This window comes from Entelurus aequoreus, linkage group LG28 (genome assembly GCF_033978785.1).
Source record: "Entelurus aequoreus isolate RoL-2023_Sb linkage group LG28, RoL_Eaeq_v1.1, whole genome shotgun sequence".
NCBI classification, from domain to species: Eukaryota; Metazoa; Chordata; class Actinopteri; order Syngnathiformes; family Syngnathidae; genus Entelurus; species Entelurus aequoreus.
In genome coordinates, this window is record NC_084758.1 from 17,759,404 (window position 1) to 17,781,800 (window position 22,397).

The 22,397-nt window shown below is 35.9% G+C and overlaps 1 protein-coding gene across 1 annotated transcript; it reads left to right on the plus strand.

The window, feature by feature from the left end:
- The first annotated feature begins 10,215 nt into the window (after positions 1 to 10,215).
- hopx (HOP homeobox) lies at positions 10,216 to 21,547 on the plus strand. Its single transcript, XM_062039694.1, has 2 exons — positions 10,216 to 10,451; positions 21,303 to 21,547. Exons 1-2 carry the CDS (start codon positions 10,317 to 10,319, stop codon positions 21,378 to 21,380), a joined length of 213 nt encoding a protein of 70 aa, XP_061895678.1. The 5' UTR covers positions 10,216 to 10,316; the 3' UTR covers positions 21,381 to 21,547.
- Positions 21,548 to 22,397: the final 850 nt, after the last annotated feature.

Consider the following 22,397-nt stretch of genomic DNA (forward strand, 5'->3'; position numbering starts at 1 on the left):
TTTCCTGCAGTTCAGGTTGTGTTGAAATGTGGTTTGTTGTCTGTGTCAGGTTTCACTTTTCATGCTCCACCTTCCGTCGAAAGATACAAGTTATCCTTATCATCCTGGTCTCTGGAATCCGAGCAGATGTGCGCTCCTAGTGTGAGATTATCTTTGTTTCTTTTTGGGAGTCTTGGCATCAGTGGGGAGCATTTTTCTTTTTTGTGTTGGCTTTCTAGATGGAGGAAAAACATTGTTCGGGATAAAAATGTCTTGGCCAGATAAGGGCATTGTCTGGTTTTCATCCCGGGAAGTTTCCCTGTGGACCATCAGTGGTTTCCTAAATGGTCTTGTCTTTTGTGTGGAGATTTCCCCACAACATCATTGTCTCCAGTCCTGGTTTCATAATTACGCCTGTGTTTAACCTCACTTTTACTTATCATCGCGCCGCTGTTTGTTCAGCTTCCCCGCGGCCTGACCCCGCCCCTCCCTCGCCACGCCCCACCCCACGCAGCTCTAGCTCGGCTTGTCAGCGGCCGGGTTTATTTTAACCTTCTCCACTCGAACCACATGCGAAACAACTTCAGAGGGAGCCCAATGTTAAGCGTGGCGCCGCCGGTGGAGACCTCAGACCCCAGCTGAGGTTTTCATCCGGCCCACTTTTCCTCTCATCTACTTGGGATTCTAGCAGAAAGCTGACTAAAGCAGCAGTAGTCCTGAAGACAGAAGCGTGTGAATATTTGCAAATAAATGTCTGGTTTGTGGAACATGTACCTAAAATAAGCAGGGGAACTTTACAAACATTTTAGGGGATGGATCTGCTTAAAGATAGTGACAAAGGAGAAAAAAACAACCCTAAACATTTGGTACCGCTGCACAATCAAATGCCAGTTGAGGACCGTACTTAGTACAGGAAATAAATATGTAATACCAAACCAATCAGATCATTGATTAAAATGTTTCATGTTGCTGCAGCATCATGTGATTAAAGGTTGTTCAATAAACATACCGTTTTTTTCCGGACCATAGGGCGCACTGCCGATGAATGTTCTATTTTTGATCTCTTTTCATATATAAGGCGCATTTAATGAGTCATATGATCTCTTGTCATATATAAGGCGCATTAAATGAGTCATATTATTATTATTTTTCTAAATGTAAAATACTTCCTTGTGGTCTACATAACATGTAATGGTGGTTCTTTGGTCAAAATGTTGCATAGATGATGTTTTACAGATCATCTTCAAGCCGCTTTCTGACAGTCGCTTCCGGATGCGCCGTTTTGTGGGCGGTCTTATTTACGTGGCTCACCTTCGGCAGCGTCTTCTCCCCGTCATCTTTGTTGTAGCGGTGTAGCGTGCAAGGACGGGAGTGGAAGAAGTGTCAAAAGATGGCGCTAATTGTTTTAATGACATTCAGACTTTACTTCAATCAATAACGGAGCAGCATCTCCTCTTCCGGAAACAACACCCGTGAAAAACCGTCCGACCGGAACTCTCTAATAACTGAAGTTCCTTGGGTGAATAATGTAAAGTCACTACACCGGTATGTTTTAGGGCTTTCATGGTGAGTTTACTGACAGATATAAGTAAGAACTTTACACTACTTTATATTAGAAATGGCAACAGTGGAGGATGAATGTCACATAACAAGAAGATAGAGAAAAAGAGGAAGGTTATCAACTACGGTCTCGGCACGGACTACAAAGGCGGACCCGCGCAATTTTTTAGGACTTATGCAGATCCCAAATACAGATCAGCAGGTACCAGAAGGTAAGTTGCTTTTGCATAATATTGCGAAACAAAACGGCAGATAATATGTCTTACCTTATACACACACCATAATAATACTCCTGTGTTTAATGCAATCCATCCAGCGGTTCGGTTACATAGCTTACCAAAGTCGTACTAAAACATTTTGATAGATTTTTGAGCGCCGTGTGTAATGTTCTATATTTTCAATGGAACATATACAATGTTAGTGTTGTTTACTTGAGTCATATTGCCATCATAGTGCAGTCTACACGTATCTCTTATGTTTGACTGCCATCCACTGGTCACACTTATTATTACACCGTGTACCAAATAAAATAGCTTCGAGGTCAGTAAACAAAACCAGAATTGTCCCGTACATTAGGCGCACCGAGTTATAAGGCGCACTGTCGAGTTTTGAGAGAAAAAAATGATTTTAAGTGTGCCTTATAGTCCAGAAAATACAGGACTAATATTTGTTTTCTTTAACACAGTGCAGGCCAAAAGTTTGGACACACCTTCTCCTCATTCAATGCGTTTCTCTTTATTTCCATGACTATTTACATTGTAGATTGTCACTGAAGGCATCAAAACTATGAATGAACACATGTGGAGTTATGTACTTAACAAAAAAATGTGAAATAATTGAAAACATGCCACCCTTTGCTCTGTTTACTGCTTTGTGCACTCTTTGCATTCTCTCGATGAGCTTCAAGCACACCTGTGAAGTGAAAACCATTACACGTGACTACCTCTTGAAGTTATTTTTTGTATGGGATTTCTAGTTCATTTATCACCAATCATTATACCTAGAAATGTGGTTTCATTTACTCTTTCTATTGCTTGCTTTTAGAATTGATACAATGGTTCCTTCGCCCTGAGCTCAGCCTTTCCCAGATCAGAATGTCCAGTAGTGATCTCAGTATTCGTTTAGTAACATCCTGCTTGGAGGGTGCAGAACAAACCGTAACAACGTAAGCAGCTTTGTTTTTGGTTTCAGGCTTTCAAAAAGAAGGTTCATCTCCCCCCGTTGCAGAAAAACAGTTGGAGAGTTTCTGCGTTCTGGTGTTGAACTTGGCCTGCCTGAGAAGTTACCTATAAGGGGCCTCTCCACTTTCCAGGCAAGTTCCTTTTGTGCTGCTACTTTTCAAGTCTTCCTTTGTTTAGTTTTTTTTTTTTTTTTTGCTTGGGTCTGGACTCAGGAAGTCTTAACTTCCCTTTTCGGGGTCGTTCCCAACATTTGTATCCCTCCGTCCTGTGTTCCGCCTTAGATGGACCCACTTTGGATCCAAACGCATTCAACTTGACTTTGAACTAGGATCTCTCAGAAGTTCTGGCGTCTGGATGGTGCTTCTGCACTCCCAGATGTTTTTGCTGGTGTAAAGAGGGAGTTGCTGGGTGCCTCAATAAGGGAGGGTTGAGATTATGTAAGGCCATGTGCAGCACTCCTCCATTACCAGTCACAAGGGTGAAGATGGAGAGAAAACGGGGGGCCGCAGTGGTCTTCCCTCATTTTCCGCAGACGGGCCCGTATCAAGTTAAATCTCTTTGACCGTTTGTTTCGGATTTATTACTGGCTTCCTTCCAGTCCACAACCACATGTGAAACATCTGTGGCCATACAGTAGTAGACCGTATCGCTTGGTTCTAGAAACAGTGAGCTATGGTTCAACCACTCCCAATCCATCATTTAAAGAGCTTAGTGATGAGGTGAATTAGTTTGTCATTTGCAGGGGTTTTCTTTATTGTAATGTCTGTGTTTTATAATTGGGTTCGTCTTTTATGTACTTTTGGCTCCAATTCATAAACTCACAGTAGTTTGCTGTAAAACAACAAAGCAGACACAATTCAAAAAGCTCAAGTCTATTACAAAATATATTTTTCTTAAACTGATCTATATATATATATATATATATATATATATATATATATATATATATATATATATATTTTTTTTTTTTTATATATATATATATTGTATTTATTTTACTATTTTAGATTTAATTGTATCACTGTTGAGTCAGCCTATTAATCTACCGTATTAATATAATATAACTCATATAGTTTTTATATTCACATTTTTGAAGTTTTTATTCATACTTAATCACACCTGTATTCATATTCCTGCGTTATTATTACAACAAATTATAGTAGTGATAGTATCACTTTACGTATTTTAAAGTATTATACACATTTTTCTTTATTTACCCTAACCAAGCCTAACGTTTAAATTTAATTTAGAAAATCTTAACTTCAATTTAATATATCAGATTGAATGTTTTGATTGTTCAATCTTATTGTTCTGTTCTGTAGGTTTTCTTAGAGCCCGTAAAAGATGAATGTAGGCTCCATAACATTTAAGACAATAAAGGTAATCAATTAAATATGTTCACAATATGCTTTTTAATATCTGTATTTGGTAGTTGGGTTCATCTTTTTAAATTGTGCTTACTGTATACATGAATGTGTTTAAAGTTTATATATATATATATATATATATATATATATATATATATATATATATATATATATATATATATATATATATATATATATAATTTGCTGTAGTTTATAAGCTTGCATGGTCAAAAGGTTACATACACTTGTAAAGAAGTGTGAAGTGAATTATATTTATATAACGCTTTTCTCTAGTGACTCAAAGCGCTTTACATAGTGAAACCCAATATCTAAGTTACATTTAAAGAACATAATATCATGGCTGTCTTGAGTTTCCAATCATTTCTACAACTCTAATTTTTTTGTTGTAGAGTGATTGGAGCACATACTTGTTGGTTACAAAAAACATTCATGAAGTTTGCTTCTTTTATGAATTTATTATGGGTCTACTGAAAATGTGAGCCAATGTGCTGGGTCAAAAGTATACATACAGCAATGTTAGTATTTGCTTACATGTCCCTTGGCAAGTTTCACTGCAATAAGGCGCTTTTGGTAGCCATCCACAAGCTTCTGCTTGAATTTTTGACCACTCCTCTTGACAAAATTGGTGCATTTCAGCTAAAAAAAAAAATTTTTTTCATGGACTTGTTTCTTCAGCATTGTCCACACGTTTAAGTCAGGACTTTGGGAAGGGTGGGTGCGTGCGTGCGTACATGTGTGTGTATGTATATTAGTGTATATATGCGTGTGTGTGCATATATGTATATTAGTTTATATAAGTGTGTGTGTACATGTATGTATGTTAGTTTATATATGCAATGTTTACATCTGTATATTAGTGAGTGTGTGTGTGTGTGTACGTACATATATGTATATTAGTGTGTGCATGCATGTATGTATATTAGTGTATATAGGTGTGTGTGTATGCATATATGTATATTAGTGTGTGTATATATTTTTTTTAGTGAACAGTTATTAAAAAGAAATGAGGATGGAATAACTTAGTGCAGTTTTGTACATACTGTATGTAGCTGAATATATATACAATTATACATCTATAAAATTGTGTTTATATATATATATATATATATATATATATATATATATATATATATTATATTTTTTTATATATATTTATTTAGATTTTTTTAATTCAATGTTAAGTCAGTATATTTAATTCGGTTTGTTTATTATTATCTGTATTAAGCAAATATAACCAATATTTTGATAATTTTATTTTAAGTTTTTATACAAGCAATATTACTGTAATATTTAAAAATAAATAATTAGTATCATTTAATGTATTTTAGTTTATTTTACATTTGTTTTCTTAATTGTATGTACCCTTAGCAAATCTAAACAATTTGAATGGAAAAAAAAGCCTAACTTGACTGTATTAAATCAGATTGGATGTATTTTTTAATCATTCATTTACTAAAAAAAAAAAAAAAAAAAAACATTTTTTTATTTTATACAACTAATAAGGATGTTTATACTCCCACACATGGCCTGAGGGAGCATGGTTATTCAAAAATGTCTGTTTCCCTCCCCATTGACGACATTGTCCAGGAAGTATGGGGTCACAACCTGTGGTTATTTTTACCGTAGGGCTGCCATGTACACTATCTATTGTGGACTCTCACTATTATCACTGTTTTATGTCAACACGCCCTCTTGCTGTCCTTAAACTTTTACAGAAAAAATTGCGCTGGAAGGTTTAAACATAGAAAATGAACTAAACAGCTAGCAAAAAATTATTAGTATGCTAATATAAGCAACGTTAATATACTTCCAAGATGGCGCCAAGTGTGAAAAATCATGATTTTTAGGTTTAAAATTACAAAATTAGCTAAAAAAAAAAAAAAAAAATGGTTAGCATGCTAATATAATAGACGTTAGCATGCTTCCAAGATGGCGGCAAGTATCAAAAATCATGATTTGTTTTTAGGTTAAAGCATGAAAAGTTAGCGAAAAAGCTATCAAAAATTGCCCTGGAATGACGAAAAGGCCAAAGAGAAGCACGTTATGATACTTTTTTATGTTTTTTGGTCCACATTTATGATGTAAATGATGCGAAATAAACTTTTTGCTGCTTATACCCTATTGTTGCTAAGCTTGACAATGTGTTGAATAGATTTGATCAACCGAAGTAATTAATATATGTGTTAATTACACTTATTTACAATACTTGTTGCATACATTCACGTACTTTGTAACATTGTTCAGTCATATGTGACATTAAAAAAAAAAAAAACATTAAACCGCTGTGTTGGCTAAGCTAATGTAGCTTCTGTCATGGAGCTCGAATTAGCCGACAAGACTTGTAAATAAAATTTAACTGATTGGAAAAATATGTTGAATAAATCTGTATTTGTCAATATGTTTTTATAAATGTGAGAATTATCTGTGATGCATCTTGTTATATCCATCCATTTTCTAGACAGACAACATTAGCAAATATGGAAGTTAGATTAGCAATACATTTTTATCTTCTATGATGTGATAAAGTGCTGCAGTTGGCTTTTTATGGCACTTTATCGCACAAACGTTACCCTTAACCTACAAATGTAACGTGTGTGTGTGTCTGTATCATTTATATATATATATATATATATATATATATATATATATATTTTTTTTTTTTTTCAGACTTTGCATGTGAAAGTCACGATTCTTATCTCACTTTGTCAGCCAAGATGCTCGTTTACAAGCTTGGCGGTTTGTAACCTTTTCCTGGGCCTTCCCCGCACCGTGTAATGTTTGTTTGTCATCAACTGATAGCTTATCAAGTCCAATCAAACCTTGTAATATACATGTGGTACTTCTCATACACGGGCAAGTGGCTAACACAAAGTGCTATACACGAAGAGAAAAAAACACAACACTATTGACAACTAAATGAGGAAATTCCTGAAGGAAATGCTGAAGTTGAACTGAAATGCTGACAGAATGTAGTATGAATGTAAGAATAGTTTGAATGTTGGAATGATTTGAATTGAATGAATTTCCAGGAAAAACTGAATTTGGTTTGGTACTTGGGAAAGTGTTAGTTTGAATGTCCAGGATGAGTGGAATGTGTTGATGTTGGAATGGTTTGAATAGGTTGAAAAATGTGGGAACTGTGCAACTTGGAAAAATGTCCCATACATTTCAATGGGAACTTCCTGGAATTTTGGGAAAAGCAGGATTTTTTTGAAAATGGTTAGGAGCATGCATGTCCTGAATTAGCTCAATTGGTTGGTGTTGGAATTGTTTAAATCGGTCAAGAAATGTTGTAATGGTAACAGTTTTTAATTGAGAAATTCCTGGAATTTTGGGAAAAAAAATGGATTTTTTTCTAGTTCCTTAACCAACTTGGTTTTAAGAGGAATGTTTTGACAGTGGAACGAACGGTTGAAATGGGTTGAAAAATGTGAAAGGAGTAGTCGAAATAGGAAATAGGTTACCAAAAAACGGGAATTCCTGGAAATTTGTTGGAAATGTGTTGAATGTGGAAAAATGGTAGTTTGAATGTCCAGGATGAGTGCAATGTGTTGATGTTGGAATGGTTTGAGTAGGTTGAAAAATGTGCGAATTGTGCAACTTGGAAAAATGTCCCATTCATTTCAATGGAAACTTCCTGGAAATGTGGGAATTTTGGGAAAATCTGGATTTGTTTTTAAATAATTAGGAGCATGAATTGGTTGGTGTTGGAATTGTTTAAATCGGTCAAGAAATGTTGAATTCGTAACAGTTTTTAATTAAAAAATTCCTGGAATTTCGGGAAAACCGGGAATTTTTCTAATTCCTTTACCAACTTGGTTTTTGTTCTGAATATGACGAGTGTTTTGACGGTGGAACGGTTGAAATGTGTTAAAAAAAAATGTGGAAGGAGTAGTCGATTTTAAGAAGGGTGGAAATAGGTTACCAAAAAACGTGAATTCCTGGAAATTTGCTAAATGTGGAAAAATGGTAGTTTGAATGTCCAGGATGAGTGGAATGTGTTGATGTTGGAATGGTTTGAATAGGTTGAACAATGTGTGAATTGTGCAACTTGGAAAAATGTCCCATTCATTTCAATGGGAACTTCCTGGAAATGTGGGAATTTTGGGAAAAGCGGGATTTAGAAAAAAAATTATTAGGAGCATGACAGTCCTGAATGAGCTGAATTGGTTGGTGTTGGAATTGTTTAAATCGGTCAAGAAATGTTGAATTAGTAACCGTTTTTAATTTAGAAATTCCTGGAATTTCGGGAAAACCAGGATTTTTTCTAATTCCTTAACCAACTTGGTTTTTGTCCTGAATGTGAGGATTGTTTTGACGGTGGAACGGTTGAAATGTGTTAAAAAATGTGGAAGGAGTAGTCGAACTTGAGAAGAGTGGAAATGGGTTACCAAAAAACGTGAATTCCTGGAAATTTGCTAAATGTGAAAAAATGGTAGTTTGAATGTCCAGGATGAGTGGCATGTGTTGATGTTGGAATGGTTTCAATAGGTTGAAAAATGTAGAAATTGTGCAACTTGGAAAAATGTTCCATTCATTTCAATGGGAACTTCCTGGAAATGTGGGAATTTTGGGAAAAACTGGATTAAAAAAAAAAAAAAAAGATTAGCAGCTTGAATTGGTTGGTGTTGGAATTGTTTAAATTGGTCAAGAAATGTTGAATTAGTAACAGTTTTTAATTGAGAAAATCCTGGAATTTCGGGAAAGCCAGAATTTTTTCTAGGACCAAATATATATAGAAGACTTATATACGGCTTTTAAAGTATTTTTGATAGTAGGCTAATATAGCCATATCGTGTGTTGCCTTCATTATAAGAGTTATATACGGCTTTTAAAGTGTTTTTGATAGTAGGCTATTATAGCTAATATAGACACTTACATCATGTGTTGCCTTCATTATAACACTTATGTAAGACTTTTAAAGTCATTTTGATAGTAGGCTAATATAGCTAATATAGACACTTACGTCATGTGTTGCCTTCATTATAAGACTTATATACAGCTTTTAAAGTATTTTTGATAGTAGGCCATTATAGCTAATATAGACACTTACATCATGTGTTGCCTTCATTATAAGACTTATATACGGCTTTTAAAGTAATTTTAATAGTAGGCTAATATAGCTAATATAGACACTTATGAGCATGTGTTGCCTTCATTATAAGACTTATATAAGACTTTTAAAGTAATTTTGATAGTAGGCTATTATAGCTAATATAGACACTTATGTCATGTGTTGCCTTCATTATAAGACTTATATACAGCTTTTAAAGTATTTTTGATAGTAGGCCATTATAGCTAATATAGACACTTACATCATGTGTTGCCTTCATTATAAGACTTATATACGGCTTTTAAAGTAATTTTAATAGTAGGCTAATATAGCTAATATAGACACTTATGAGCATGTGTTGCCTTCATTATAAGACTTATATAAGACTTTTAAAGTCATTTTGATAGTAGGCTATTATAGCTAATATAGACACTTATGTCATGTGTTGCCTTCATTATAAGACTTATATACAGCTTTTAAAGTATTTTTGATAGTAGGCCATTATAGCTAATATAGACACTTACATCATGTGTTGCCTTCATTATAAGACTTATATACGGCTTTTAAAGTAATTTTGATATTAGGCTAATATAGCTAATATAGACACTTATGAGCATGTGTTGCCTTCATTATAAGACTTATATACGGCTTTTAAAGTCATTTTGATAGTAGGCTATTATAGCTAATATAGACACATCATGTGTTGCCTTCATTATAAGACTTACCTGCATATATAGCTTTTAAAGTCATTTTGATAGTAGGCTAATATAGACACTTACATCATGTTTCCTTCATTATAACACTTATATAAGACTTTTCATTTTTTGCGGCTCCAGACAGATTTGTTTTTTGTATTTATTTTATTTTTATTTTTATTTTTATTTTTATTTTTGTTGGTCCAATATGGTTCTTTCAACGTTTTGGGTTGCCGACCCCTGCCCTAGGTGAAAATATGTTGTAACGGGGTGTTCAGGACCCGTGTCGTACAGTAGGCGCGATGACGTCACGGCCCCGCCTCCAACCAGAGGGCGGGAAGAGCGCTGCCACATCCGGGACTCTGCCGGAGCTCCTTCACACGACGCCTGCCCGGGTCTGCCTCCAGTCGCCCCTCCGAGCTCCACCCCCACCGCGGCGGCATCCTCCTCCAGCACCGACATGGAGCGCATGAAGCTGACCGAGTACCAGAGGACAACTTTGGAGGACAACTTCACCAAAGTCAGCAAGTTTCCCGACGAAACGACGCTCATGTTGGTGGCGGCCGAGTGTGGACTCACCGTGGCGGAGACGCAGGTGAGACACCCCCCGCCTCGGAGCACGGATCATTATTTATGGATGTATTTTTTTAACATAAACTATCAACAGCATCGCTGCTTTTGTTTTATCTAGTTTTTTTTTTTAAATAACTCGAGCTATTTTTTGTAAATGACGTTATTTGGGGGATGTGTTTTACTCAAAGTTGACCAACATGGCGTACAAATAAGAATACACTTTTCATCTGTGCCGTAAATTATAAATAATGTAGTAAATACATCAACATTGTTTCATTCTAGCTGAATTTTGAGTGTATTATTATAAATAGTGTTGTATGTTTTGTGTCCTGTGTACAATACAAAGTCCCTAGAGTGGAAACTAGGGATGTCCGATAATGGCTTTTTTGCCGACATTGTCCAACTCTTATTACCGATACCGATATATACAGTCGTGGAATTAACACATTATTATGCCTAATTCGGACAACCAGGTATGGTGAAGATAAGGTCCTTTTGAAAAAAATTAATAAAATAAATTAAAAACATTGTCTTGAATAAAAAAGAAAGTAAAACAATATAGAAACAGTTACATAGAAACTAGTAATGAATGAAAATGAGTCAAATTAACTGTTAAAGGTTAGTACTATTAGTGGACCAGCAGCACGCACAATCATGTGTGCTTACGGACTGTATCCCTTGCAGACTATATTGATATATAATGTAGGAACCAGAATATTAATAACAGAAAGAAACAACCCTTTTGTGTGAATGAGTGTAAATGGGGGAGGGAGGTTTTTTTGGGTTGGTGCACTAATTGTAAGTGTATCTGGTGTTTTTTATGTTGATTTAATTAAAAAAAAAACAACGATACCGATAATAAAAAAAACGATACCGATCATTTCCGATATTACATTTTAAAGCATTTATCGGACATCTCTAGTGGAAACCGTTTTTATTTAAACATAATCCATTTTATTTTTTGTTTTGTACATTTCATCATAATAAGAATTGTTTTTATTTCATCTCAAGTTTTGCTTTTTGACATGTGTCCCTAAAGTACCCCCCAAAAACACCAATGTCTATTTAATACGCAAATATATTTGCATGGGCTTTTATTTTGCTCACACCTGTTGTGAAAAAGAGACAAACGCTCCACTGCGCCCTCTTGTGGGTTTTTTTTACATCAGGGGTCCCCAACCTTTTTTTGCACCATGGACCGGTTTAATGTAGGCTTTATTTTCCACTTGTGCCAGATAAATACAGCAAAAATAAGTGCATTAAAAATACAACTTAATATAAGGCTGAATTAGTGGGAGCGTTTCTTTGCAATGAGATGCAGATGGAAATCAGTCTTTGGCTACAATCTGTCACATTTATACTTGATATAATCATTAATGTGCATCGTATCATGTCACCAAGTTATAACAAATGGCAACTTCCTATGAGGAGTTGTATTGTACATCTATAAACAAGCTTATTGGTGTGTCTAGTGCACAGGTGTCAAACTCAAGGCCCGCGGGCCAGATGTGACCCTCCACGTCATTTTAATATGGCCCGCAAAAGCCTGGAAATAATTTGTCAATAAAATACCTTATATTTTTTTCTCTATTTGGGCTCTGTACCGCGGATGTTGTTGTGGCTTGTGCAGCCCTTTGAGACACTTGTGATTTAGGGCTATATAAATAAACATTGATTGATTGATATTTTCTTACTAAAGGTATTAGTGTTTTTTTTCCAGTTTGACAGGGGAAAAAAGTATTATATTATCTAACTTTGTTGGTCAAAATCCAAATACCGTATTTTACGGATTATAAATCGCTCCAGAGAATAAATCGCACCGGCCGAAAATGCATAATAAAGAAGGAAAAAAACATATATAAGTCACACTGGAGTATAAGTCGCAGTTTTTCTGGAAATGTATTTGATAAAATCCAACACCAAGAATAGACATTTGAAAGGCAATTTAAAATAAAAAATAAATAGTGAACAACAGGCTGAATAAGTGTACGTTATATGAGGCATAAATAACCAACTGAGAACGTGCCTGGTATGTTAACGTAACATATTATGGTAAGAGTCATTCAAATAACTATAACATATAGAACATGCTATACGTTTACCAAACAATCAGTCACTCCTGATCAATTTTCATAGGTACGGAAGTAGTAGCAGGTAGCATCTTTTTTTTCACAATGCACCTCTGCCATGACCCGCCCCCGCCAAATTTTTATTGGTTGACATGTGTGTGTGACGATTGCTGATATACGCCTAGTCCAGGGGTCGGCAACCTAAAATGTGGACAGAGACATATTGGACCAAAAATACAAAAACAAAACTGTCTGGAGCCGCAAAAAATTAAAAGCCATATTACATACAGATAGTGTGTCATGAGATATAAATTGAATTAAGAGGACTTAAAGGAAACTAAATGAGCTCAAATATACCTACAAATGAGGCATAATGATGCAATATGTACATATAGCTAGCCTAAATAGCATGTTAGAATCGATTAGCTTGCAGTCATACAGTGACCAAATATGCCTGATTAGCACTCCACACAAGTCAATAACATCAACAAAACTCACCTTTGTGCATTCATGCACAACGTTAAAAGTTTGGTGGACAAAATGAGACAGAAAAAGAAGTGGCATAAAACACGTCCTAGAAAGTCGGAGAAAGTTGTACATGTAAACAAACTACGGTGAGTTCAACGACCGCCAAAATTAGTAGGACAAAACGGTGCTTGCCAAATACTCGAATCAGTGAAGCATGTTTAATATAAACAGTGTGCTTTACAACAATTAGGGTGGTTTGTGTCATGTTTGTCCTCCTACAGACACCATATTAACACAAAAAATATATTTTTTCCCCATCTTTTTTTCATTTTTCATACGTTTTTGAAAAAGCTCCAGAGAGCCACTAGGGCGGCGCTAAAGAGCCGTATGCGGCTCTAGAGCCGCGGGTTGCAGACCCCCGGCCTAGTCTCTTACGTGAATGAGATAAATAATATTATTTGATATTTTACGGTAATGTGTTAATAATTTCACACATAAGTCGCTCCAGAGTATAAGTCGCACCTCCGGCCAAACTGTGAAAAAAACTGTGATTTAAAATCTGAAAAATACGGTAGATACTTCAATAACTGCTTAACTTATGATTTCGAAGCAAGTTATCCATCAAATTGTACACTATAAAAATGACTAATAGATTTTACTGTAAAATCGAGGGATTTTTTTTTTTACAGCAAGTAAGTTGAAAAAAACCCACCAATGTTTGTTTTTTTACAGTAAAATTCTGTCGACTGAGCTGTCAGTTTGTTTTTTTTGATGATTTTATGGTACCACATTTTTTTATGGTAAAAACAACTGGCAGCTGAGTTGTCAAAATAAAATTAAACAGCGTTACTGTATTTCTATTTACAGTAATATGTTGTAAAAAATAATAATTAAAAAAAACACCATATATTTTACAGTAAAAGTCTGGCAACTAAGCTGCCGTTTTTTTTCTGTAAAAAACTGTGGTAATATCCTCAGTTTTTTTTACTCTTTACGTAAAAATGTTAAATATTTAAATTCATAGGCAAATTCATTCATTATTTACTGTTACAAGCGGCCCTCTAATGGCAGCTATGACTGTGGTGTGGCCCTCAATGAAAACAAGTCTGACACCCCTGGTCTGGTGGGAGAGGCCAAAGTTAAGTTGGAGAAAATGCAGTCCTTTATAAATTATTTAATGTTTCTCTCCGGCCCGGTAGCAAATGCGTCACGGATCGGTACCGGTCCCCGGACCTGTAGTTGGGGACCACTGTTTTACAGTATAAAGAGTCACCATGTTTTGTTTTTCCTCTTTCGTAATAAAGGGAATATAAATAATTTGTTTCAGGGTCGTACAGGTCACATGATATCATGTGTTATAATGTAATGATAATGCAAGTGTAAGAAGAAGTTAACCCCCAATAGAATATAATATAACCCATATTGTGATGAGAAGCCAGGACAGAGACACGCATTTATCAAGCTTATTCAAGCCTACTTATTATATACATATTGTACACTATTATAACACTAATTGTTGACTCTGCCAGTTTTTTACAGGGGTTTTTTTGTTCTATGGTCGTCATCACAATTTTCCTCTTTGCCAATACTGACGTCACAAAAAATGGAGAAAAAGCAAATAAAGTCTAATTACAATGGGTGTCAAAAAAAAAAAATCGATTTTCAAATGAATCGCAATTATTTCTCTAATCCTTAAAATAAATGTCATTAAAAATACAGTATATATGTATGATTTTATGTATTATTTTTAAAGTAATGTAGACATTTTCTTTTAAGTAATATAAAAATGTAGCAGGGCTGTTTGTCTATTTTATTTAATTATAGGACTGGCACCTAATTTTATTTTTAAAAAGTATTGATTTTGAATCAAGAATCGATTCTGAATCGAATCGATTTGTGTGGTGTCCAAAGAGTCACAGCCCTATTATGTATTATATGTGTATTATTATACACTGTTATAGTTATGCTCTTTGCACCAAAAAAATCGGTTCGTGTCCAAATCGCAATTCTTATTCATCTTATTAAATCAAGTCATAATTTTCAAAAATCGATTTGAAAAAAAATGTATATATACAGAGCGACAAGCGGTAGAAAATGAATGGATGTATACATTTTTTTATCTCGTAAGAATCCATTTTTAAAAATACGTTTTTAGGCCTTCGCCATGCAGCCAGAAAGTAGCGTTTCTAACCTGGAACCTGTTTTGACAAAGCTTCGTGAGAACTATTATACCAAATAACACTTTGCGAGAACCGGTTTGAATCCAGAATTGATTCTGAATCGAATCGTCAACCCAGAAATCGGAATCGGGTTGAATTGTTAGCTGCCCAAAAATTCACGCTCTTAATAAAATCACACAACAATTTTCATTTGCGCTTCTATAATCGTCACCACAATTATCATTCGCAAAAAAGCACACAGATAATATACATTTCAAAGATAAGTAACAGTTGTTTTCTTGTTGCGCTGCCCCCTAGTGGGAAATCCAAATACTGGCCTTCTGCTAATGTTGACATCTGACTTTTTGATTGAGAGTTTTGAGGAGAAAGTATTCATTATGGAAACAAAATACTCCTGTAGCGAGTGTACTGTGTTGAGGTTATTAGTATACAGTAGATTCGACACAAACTTTATTACCACATGTAAACACATCTGTGATCTATAGGCAATGTTTAAAATGCTCCAATCAGGAGACAACATCCTCCCAAGAAAGTGATCTTCTTTATACAAGCAAATGTCTGCTGGTGGTCACGCTTGTCAGGCAAACACTTTCTTCAACAAACATTCATCTTTTTTCTCCTTTAAACCCAACAAACCAGTCGGTCTGGATGAACCACTTGTGTCGTGACTCTGAGTAAAAACGTCATCAAATAGTCTGCACTTGTTTCCTTTAGTGTTTTGATATTTTAGTGGTCCATTTACTTTCCTGCAGGTAAAGTTGAATATAATATTTCCTTGTCCATCAACTAAATAGCATTTAGGTGAAGGAATGTTAATAAAGCAAGTTGACAGGTCATATAGCGGTGTATCCACCTGCAAAATTTTAAATAATTTGCTTTAAAAATGTAACCATTTTTTAAAAAGTGTGTTTTCCAAACCCTCAGATTATAATCTAATTATAAAAAGCCTGAAAATATTCCTAAAAAAAACCCACCCGTAACAGCTACATTTAATACTGACTTAAAAATAATGTGTTGAAATAATTAACTCGAAATGACTGCGTAAAATTTGATGCGCCTGCTATCTGTGCCCTGAACCTCTCTGGCCTGGGGTTGATCATACTTCTAAAATGAAAAAAAAAAAAGCAACATTAGCTAATCGGTAGCATAAAACTTTACCATGCTAACGTTAGCATGATGATTTAGGAAAAATTAGCATGCTTCTAAGATGGCGCAAAGTATTATAATGCACTATTCCTAGCTGTAAACATATAACATTGGCTAAAAAGTAGCATAAATGTTAGCATGCTTATGTAAAAGACGTTTGCAGATTTCTAAGAAGGCGCCAAGTATCAAAATTCTTGATTTTTATGGTTAAAACATAGAAAATTTGCGAAAGAGCTAGCAAAAAAACCTCATGCTAATGTTAGCATGCTTCCAAGACGGCAGCAAGTATCAAAAATCATGATTTGTTTTTAGGTTAAAGCATACAAAATTGGCAAAAAAAGTTATGAAAAACGTTAGCATACTAATATAAACGAAGGTAACATACTTCCAAGATGGTGTCAAGTATCAAAAATCAAGATTTGTTTAGAGTGAAGCATACAAATAGCTAAAAATCTCGCTAAAAACATCAGCATGCTAACGTTAGCATGTTACTATAAAAGACACTGACGTACTTCCAAGATGGCGGAAAGTATCAAAAATCATGATTTTTAGGTTTAAACATACAAGATAAGCTAAAAAGCTCATTAAAAAAACGTTAGCATCTTAATGTTGGCATGCTAATATAAGCGACGGAAGATACTTCCATGATGGCGCCAAGTGTGAAAAATCATGATTTTTAGGTTTAAAAAGACAAAATTAGCTAAAAAGAAAAAAACATTGTTAGCATGCTTCCAAGATGGCCGCAAGTATAAAAAAATCATGATTTGTTTTTAGGTTAAAGCATAAAAAAATTGCGAAAATAGCTATCAAAAACACTAGCAGACTAATATAAACCAATCAATCAATCAATGTTTATTTATATAGCCCTAAATCACAAGTGTCTCAAAGGGCTGTACAAGCCACAACGACATCCTCGGTACAGAGCCCACATACGGGCAAGGAAAACTCACCCCAGTGGGACGTCAATGTGAATGACTATGAATAAAGATAAACGACGTTAACATACTTCCAAGATGGTGCCAAGTATCAAAAATCATGATTTTTAGGTTTAAACATTGATTATTAGCTAAAAAGCTTGCAAAAAATGTTAGCAAGCTAATATAAGAGACGTTAGCATACTTCCAAGATGGCATCAAGTGTGAAAAATCATGATTTTTAGGTTCAAAATTAGCTAAAAAGATAAAACTAATTGTTAGAATGCTAATATAATAGACGATAGCAAGTATCAAAATACCCGATTTTTCGGTTTGAATAAACAAAGTTAGCTAAACAGCTAGCATAAAATGTTAGCATGCTATCACGTGATCGGATAAGAGGAAATACAAAAATGCCTTATTTTTTGGTTTAAAGATACACAATTAGCGAAAAAGCTAGCATAAAACATTAGCATGCTAATATAAGAGACCGTGATTTTTAGGCCAAGTATGGAAGAATAGTAATAAAAGTTGAAGTCTCAGCAATATTTTGATGGGCTGCTCTATGTTGCATAGCAGCAGGCCCATAATAAATGAACAATGATAATAATTCCATGGTGGTGGTATATAGTATAGTTTTATACGAGTTTTTTCCCTGTTTGCTCCTCACAAAAACAACAAAAATAATAATGTATGCAAAAAGGTTTTTGAGTGTTGCTGCATCTGCACTCAGGTGTTTAGGAGTCTGGTCTTGGGCGGGGTGCAGGCTTCATCAAAAGACTTCATTTCCTGTCAAGCGTTGTGAACTGCCAACAGGAGGAAAACACACAAAGCTGCCCCTCCCTGCGTCACATGACCAACATGCACAACGCGCCGCCGCCGCCTCTGTTTGTACCCAACCCCCCCCACCCTCCTCCCCGCGCGTTTGTTTTGGGTCCATGCCGTGGAGCCTGAGTCTGCTCTGTTATGTAACGTCGGTGAGGAACTGGTAATAAAATACGCTACTGGCCAGTCCACATGTGCACAACTATTTCTGGGAAAATATCAGACAAGGACGCCGTTTAGAAATCTAACTCGAGCACGTTTGTGTTCACCATGCTCCTCCATCAAACACACAGATTCCCTCAATCATCCCAAGTATTTGCAAAGCACAGTCAAGAGTGTGGATGAGACACCAGGAGACAGGCCAGTGCACCCTGCAAAAGGTGTTTTTTAGGGACATGTGACAAAAAAAAGATCCTCCCTTTGAGAGAAGTGCTCTGCTGTTTTAAGGTCCTTCTACCAAAAAAAAACAACACAGTTAAAGACCTCGTGTATGGGAGTTTTACTGCAAAAACTGTAGTCAAAGACGGAAGTGTTTCTGAGGGCCTGCTACAACAAAGCAAAGATCCCATATAACAGCAATGTTATGCTTTGAGAACCTACTGTAAAAGTGCTGCTCAAAGATCATTTCCTGATTTTAAGGACCTGCTCCAAAATACGTAGTCAAAGATCCAAACGTTTAGATTTTACGGGATTTAAAACTGGCAGCTCAGTCACCAGGATTTTACTGTGGAATTTGTGGTGGGGTTCACACCGTATTTCTGTAAGTGAAAAAACGGCACCGCTGTAAGTTTTACAGTCAAATTCTGGTGACAAAACCACGTACATTTTACGGTAAAATCTACCGTCGTTGTTTTTACAGTGCAAACGTAGGTACTTTTGAATTTTACAGTCAAACTGTGGCGACTGAGCAGCCAGTATTTTTTTTAGACTATGTTACAGACGTGCATTTCTGTTTTTAAGGACCTACAGTAATGCAAAAAGGCAAAGATCCTCCGTCTGACAGGAGCACTCCAGTGTTTCCCATAAACTGCCAAGATACCTGTGGCGGTGGGGGCGTGGCTATGGGCGTGGTCGCCATGACATCATCGAGTAATTTGCATAATATACTACAATTATTTGATTTTCTCTAAAAAGGCTCAAAAAATGTATACTTACTAATTAATAATAACAGTTTTGTTTTAAACGTCCATCCATCCATTTTACAATATAATTACAACACTTTATGTACATATTTATACACAGATTTGAACAATAAGTTATTCACTGAAATATATTTATTAATTGTGGTTCTTACAAAAAATATATCTTATAAAATATACAAGCTAAAATGTCTCAAAGCTCTGCCCCTTTAATTAGTGCATACTAAATAATTTAACTTTAGCCTACTACTACAACCATATTATTTACCAGCAACATAAAGTGAAACAGAGGCAGAGGTGTCCTGCCACAGTCAGTAACAAATAAACAGAAAACAGTAGTGGTGGTAGATAGACACAGAGCTTCATCAAACATCTGATCCACTGAACAAAGAGCTCCAAAAATCTTGAACTTTAGACTGCCATCAGTTTTACTCCCTACACTTAACCATGTGTTTCCTACTGCCTGCAGACTTTGCACCCTATGTTATATACACATGTTGTGTTTCTAATATAAATACATTTAATAAAGTCAAATACAAATAAGGCAACAAGAGAAGTATCCTACACTTCTCTTTTGTAAAGTAAATCTGAACAGTCGATATGGGCATCTACATCAACTATATGATTTGCCTGAAAAGCTGGAGAGGACAAAAAAAAAAAAAAAAATTTTTTTTTTTTTTTTTTTTTTTTTTGTGGCGGATGTAATTTTTCGTGGCGGGCCGCCACAAATAAATGAATGTGTGGGAAACACTGCACTCTACTGTTTTTTGTTGTTGTTTTTTGAACTTATAGAAAAAACGCAAGTCAAAGATCCTCTGTATGACAGGAACACTGTGCTGCTTTTAAGTCCTTACTGCAAAAACTGTTGTCAAAGATCCTCTGTGTGACAGAAGTGTTCTTCTGTTTCTAAGAACTTACAGTACTTCAAAAAGGCAAAGATCCTGTATGTGACAGGAGCATTCTGCTGTTTTTTGAGGTCCTATTGCAAAAACAAATATAAATATATAATATATATATATATATATATATATATATACATAGTAAAGGAGACTCACTGTAAAAATATTAGTCAAAGATCCGTTATTTGTGACGAAAGTGTTCTTGTGTTCTTAAGGACGTACTAAAAAAAAAAATACAAAGATCCTGAATATGACACAAGTACTGTTCTGGTTTTATGAAACTACTGCCAAATATGCTAGTCAAATGTCCTCTACATGACAGGACCGCTTGCTCTGCTGTTTTCTAATGTCCTACTGCACAGAAAGAAAGAAAAAAGATCTTCAAAGATCCTCTATACGACAGGAACACTCTGTTGTTTAAGGTCCTACTGCAAAAAAAAGAAAAGTCAAATATCTTAAGTGACAGGAGTGCTCTGCTGCAAAAACTGTAGTCAAAGATCCTCTATATGTGACTTAAGTGTTACTGTTTTTAAGGAGCTACAGTTCTTCAAAAAGGCAAAGATCCTATATGTGACAGGAGCGCTCTGCTGTTTTTACTGTAGGACTGACAGCAAAATTACCAGTCAAAGATCCTTTATATGTGACAGAAGTGTTCTTCTGATTTGAAGGACCTACTATAAAAAGGAAAAGATCCTGTATATGACAGAAGCACTTTTTAAATCCTACTGCCAAAAAAAGACCTTATAGTTAAATATTCTCTCCATGACAGAAATGCTATTTTTTAAGGAACTGCTATAAAAACTTGTGTCAAAGATCCTCTATTAAGAAGTGCATATTTGAAGTACCTACTGCAAAAAGACAATAGTCCAATAGTATTTAGTAAATACCCCACTGACTGATGTGGGACATTGTTGAGCCGAGGTCCAGGTGTCCTGAATCAGGACTGTCAGGAAGAGACTCCCCAGGAGAATGCACACCTGCGACACTCTCGACAAATCCTTCCACGTGATCCAGGACGCGTGTCTAACGTGGACCAAAGGACTTGGACCGCGTGTCTTGATGAAAGTCGCTTGTTTGGTTTGAAACCATATCAGGAGAGCCAGAACTGCACCTGTTCCCAGGACTATTCATGTCTGGTCTCTGTTCCGTTACATCATCACTCCTCATGTTTCACGTTCTGCAGACCAGCTACTGCTTTTTAAAAACATGGTTCTTGTGTTTGCTTGGTTCCAGAAGTGGTTCCGGCTGCGCACGGCTCAGTGGCGCCAGGCCGAGGGTCTTCCAGCTGAACAGGGCTCCGTCTTGGATTGAGACCCTCCTCGTCTTTGGACTTTTTCCCCTCCCTGCCTCCTCCCTCTTTGTTGCGTACTTGGACGAAGCTCCTGGAACTTACGGAATGTGAAGGTGTTTCTTTTGCAATATAACCTCCATGTTTCCCATGAATGAACACATTAATATGAATAAATTAAGAGTATAAAGGGCTCGTTCATGCTGTGGTTTGTTAGCATAGCACTGCTGCTACATTCAAACCTTTTTTACACCAAGCAGTAGGGATTTGATTCAAATCCGATTCTTGGTAGTGATGATTCCTTTCAGAGTCCATTCTGGATTTAACACGATTCTGACACAATTAGAATTAAAGCTGCAAGCAGCGATGGACGGGACCGACTTTGAGGGCTCATAAAATCCAAGCCGGAGCAGTAATTAAAACTCTTTCATCAACTTTTAATCAGGAGGGTTCAATCTCTCTCCTGTGCTAATTTGAAGCCGACATGACAAACGCGCTCAGAGGAGATAATGTTTGAAAAAAGGTGACTGTTTTTACACAACTTTTGTTTTGAAGGGGGAATTGCAAACTTCCTGTTGATTTTTGCTGGGGGTTGTCAGTGTATGAAATATAGGTCTAAGTGAGACCTACATAGAGGTTTTTGTTTCATGTCTCTACGATATTCCTACTGGGAGTTACAGGCAGTTTTGTCTGTGTTTTCTTCCTAGCGGGCGCTAGAGCGCAATTTTGAGTTTTGGGGTTTGGTTTTTTGAATAGATCACAATTTTCGCCAGTCCTGATGGGGGCGGCGTGGCTAAGTTGGTAGAGTGGCCGTGCCAGCAATCGGAGGGTTGCTGGTTACTGGGGTTCAATCCCCACCATCTACCATCCTAGTCACGTCCGTTGTGTCCTTGGGCAAGACACTTCACCCTTGCTCCTGATGGCTGCTGGTTAGCCTTGAAGGTAGAAAAGCGCTATACAAGTATAACCCATTATTTATTTATTTATGTGTGTGTCCAATTTGGTGAGTTTTGAAGCATGTTAAGGGGGTCAAATTACAG

Excerpts from the sequence above, each read along its gene's own strand:
- hopx (XM_062039694.1), top strand. The coding sequence starts at position 10,317 with ATGGAGCGCATGAAGCTGACCGAGTACCAGAGGACAACTTTGGAGGAC. Across the intron at positions 10,452-21,302 it reads TCACCGTGGCGGAGACGCAG|AAGTGGTTCCGGCTGCGCAC; the intron begins GTGAGACACCCC and ends GCTTGGTTCCAG.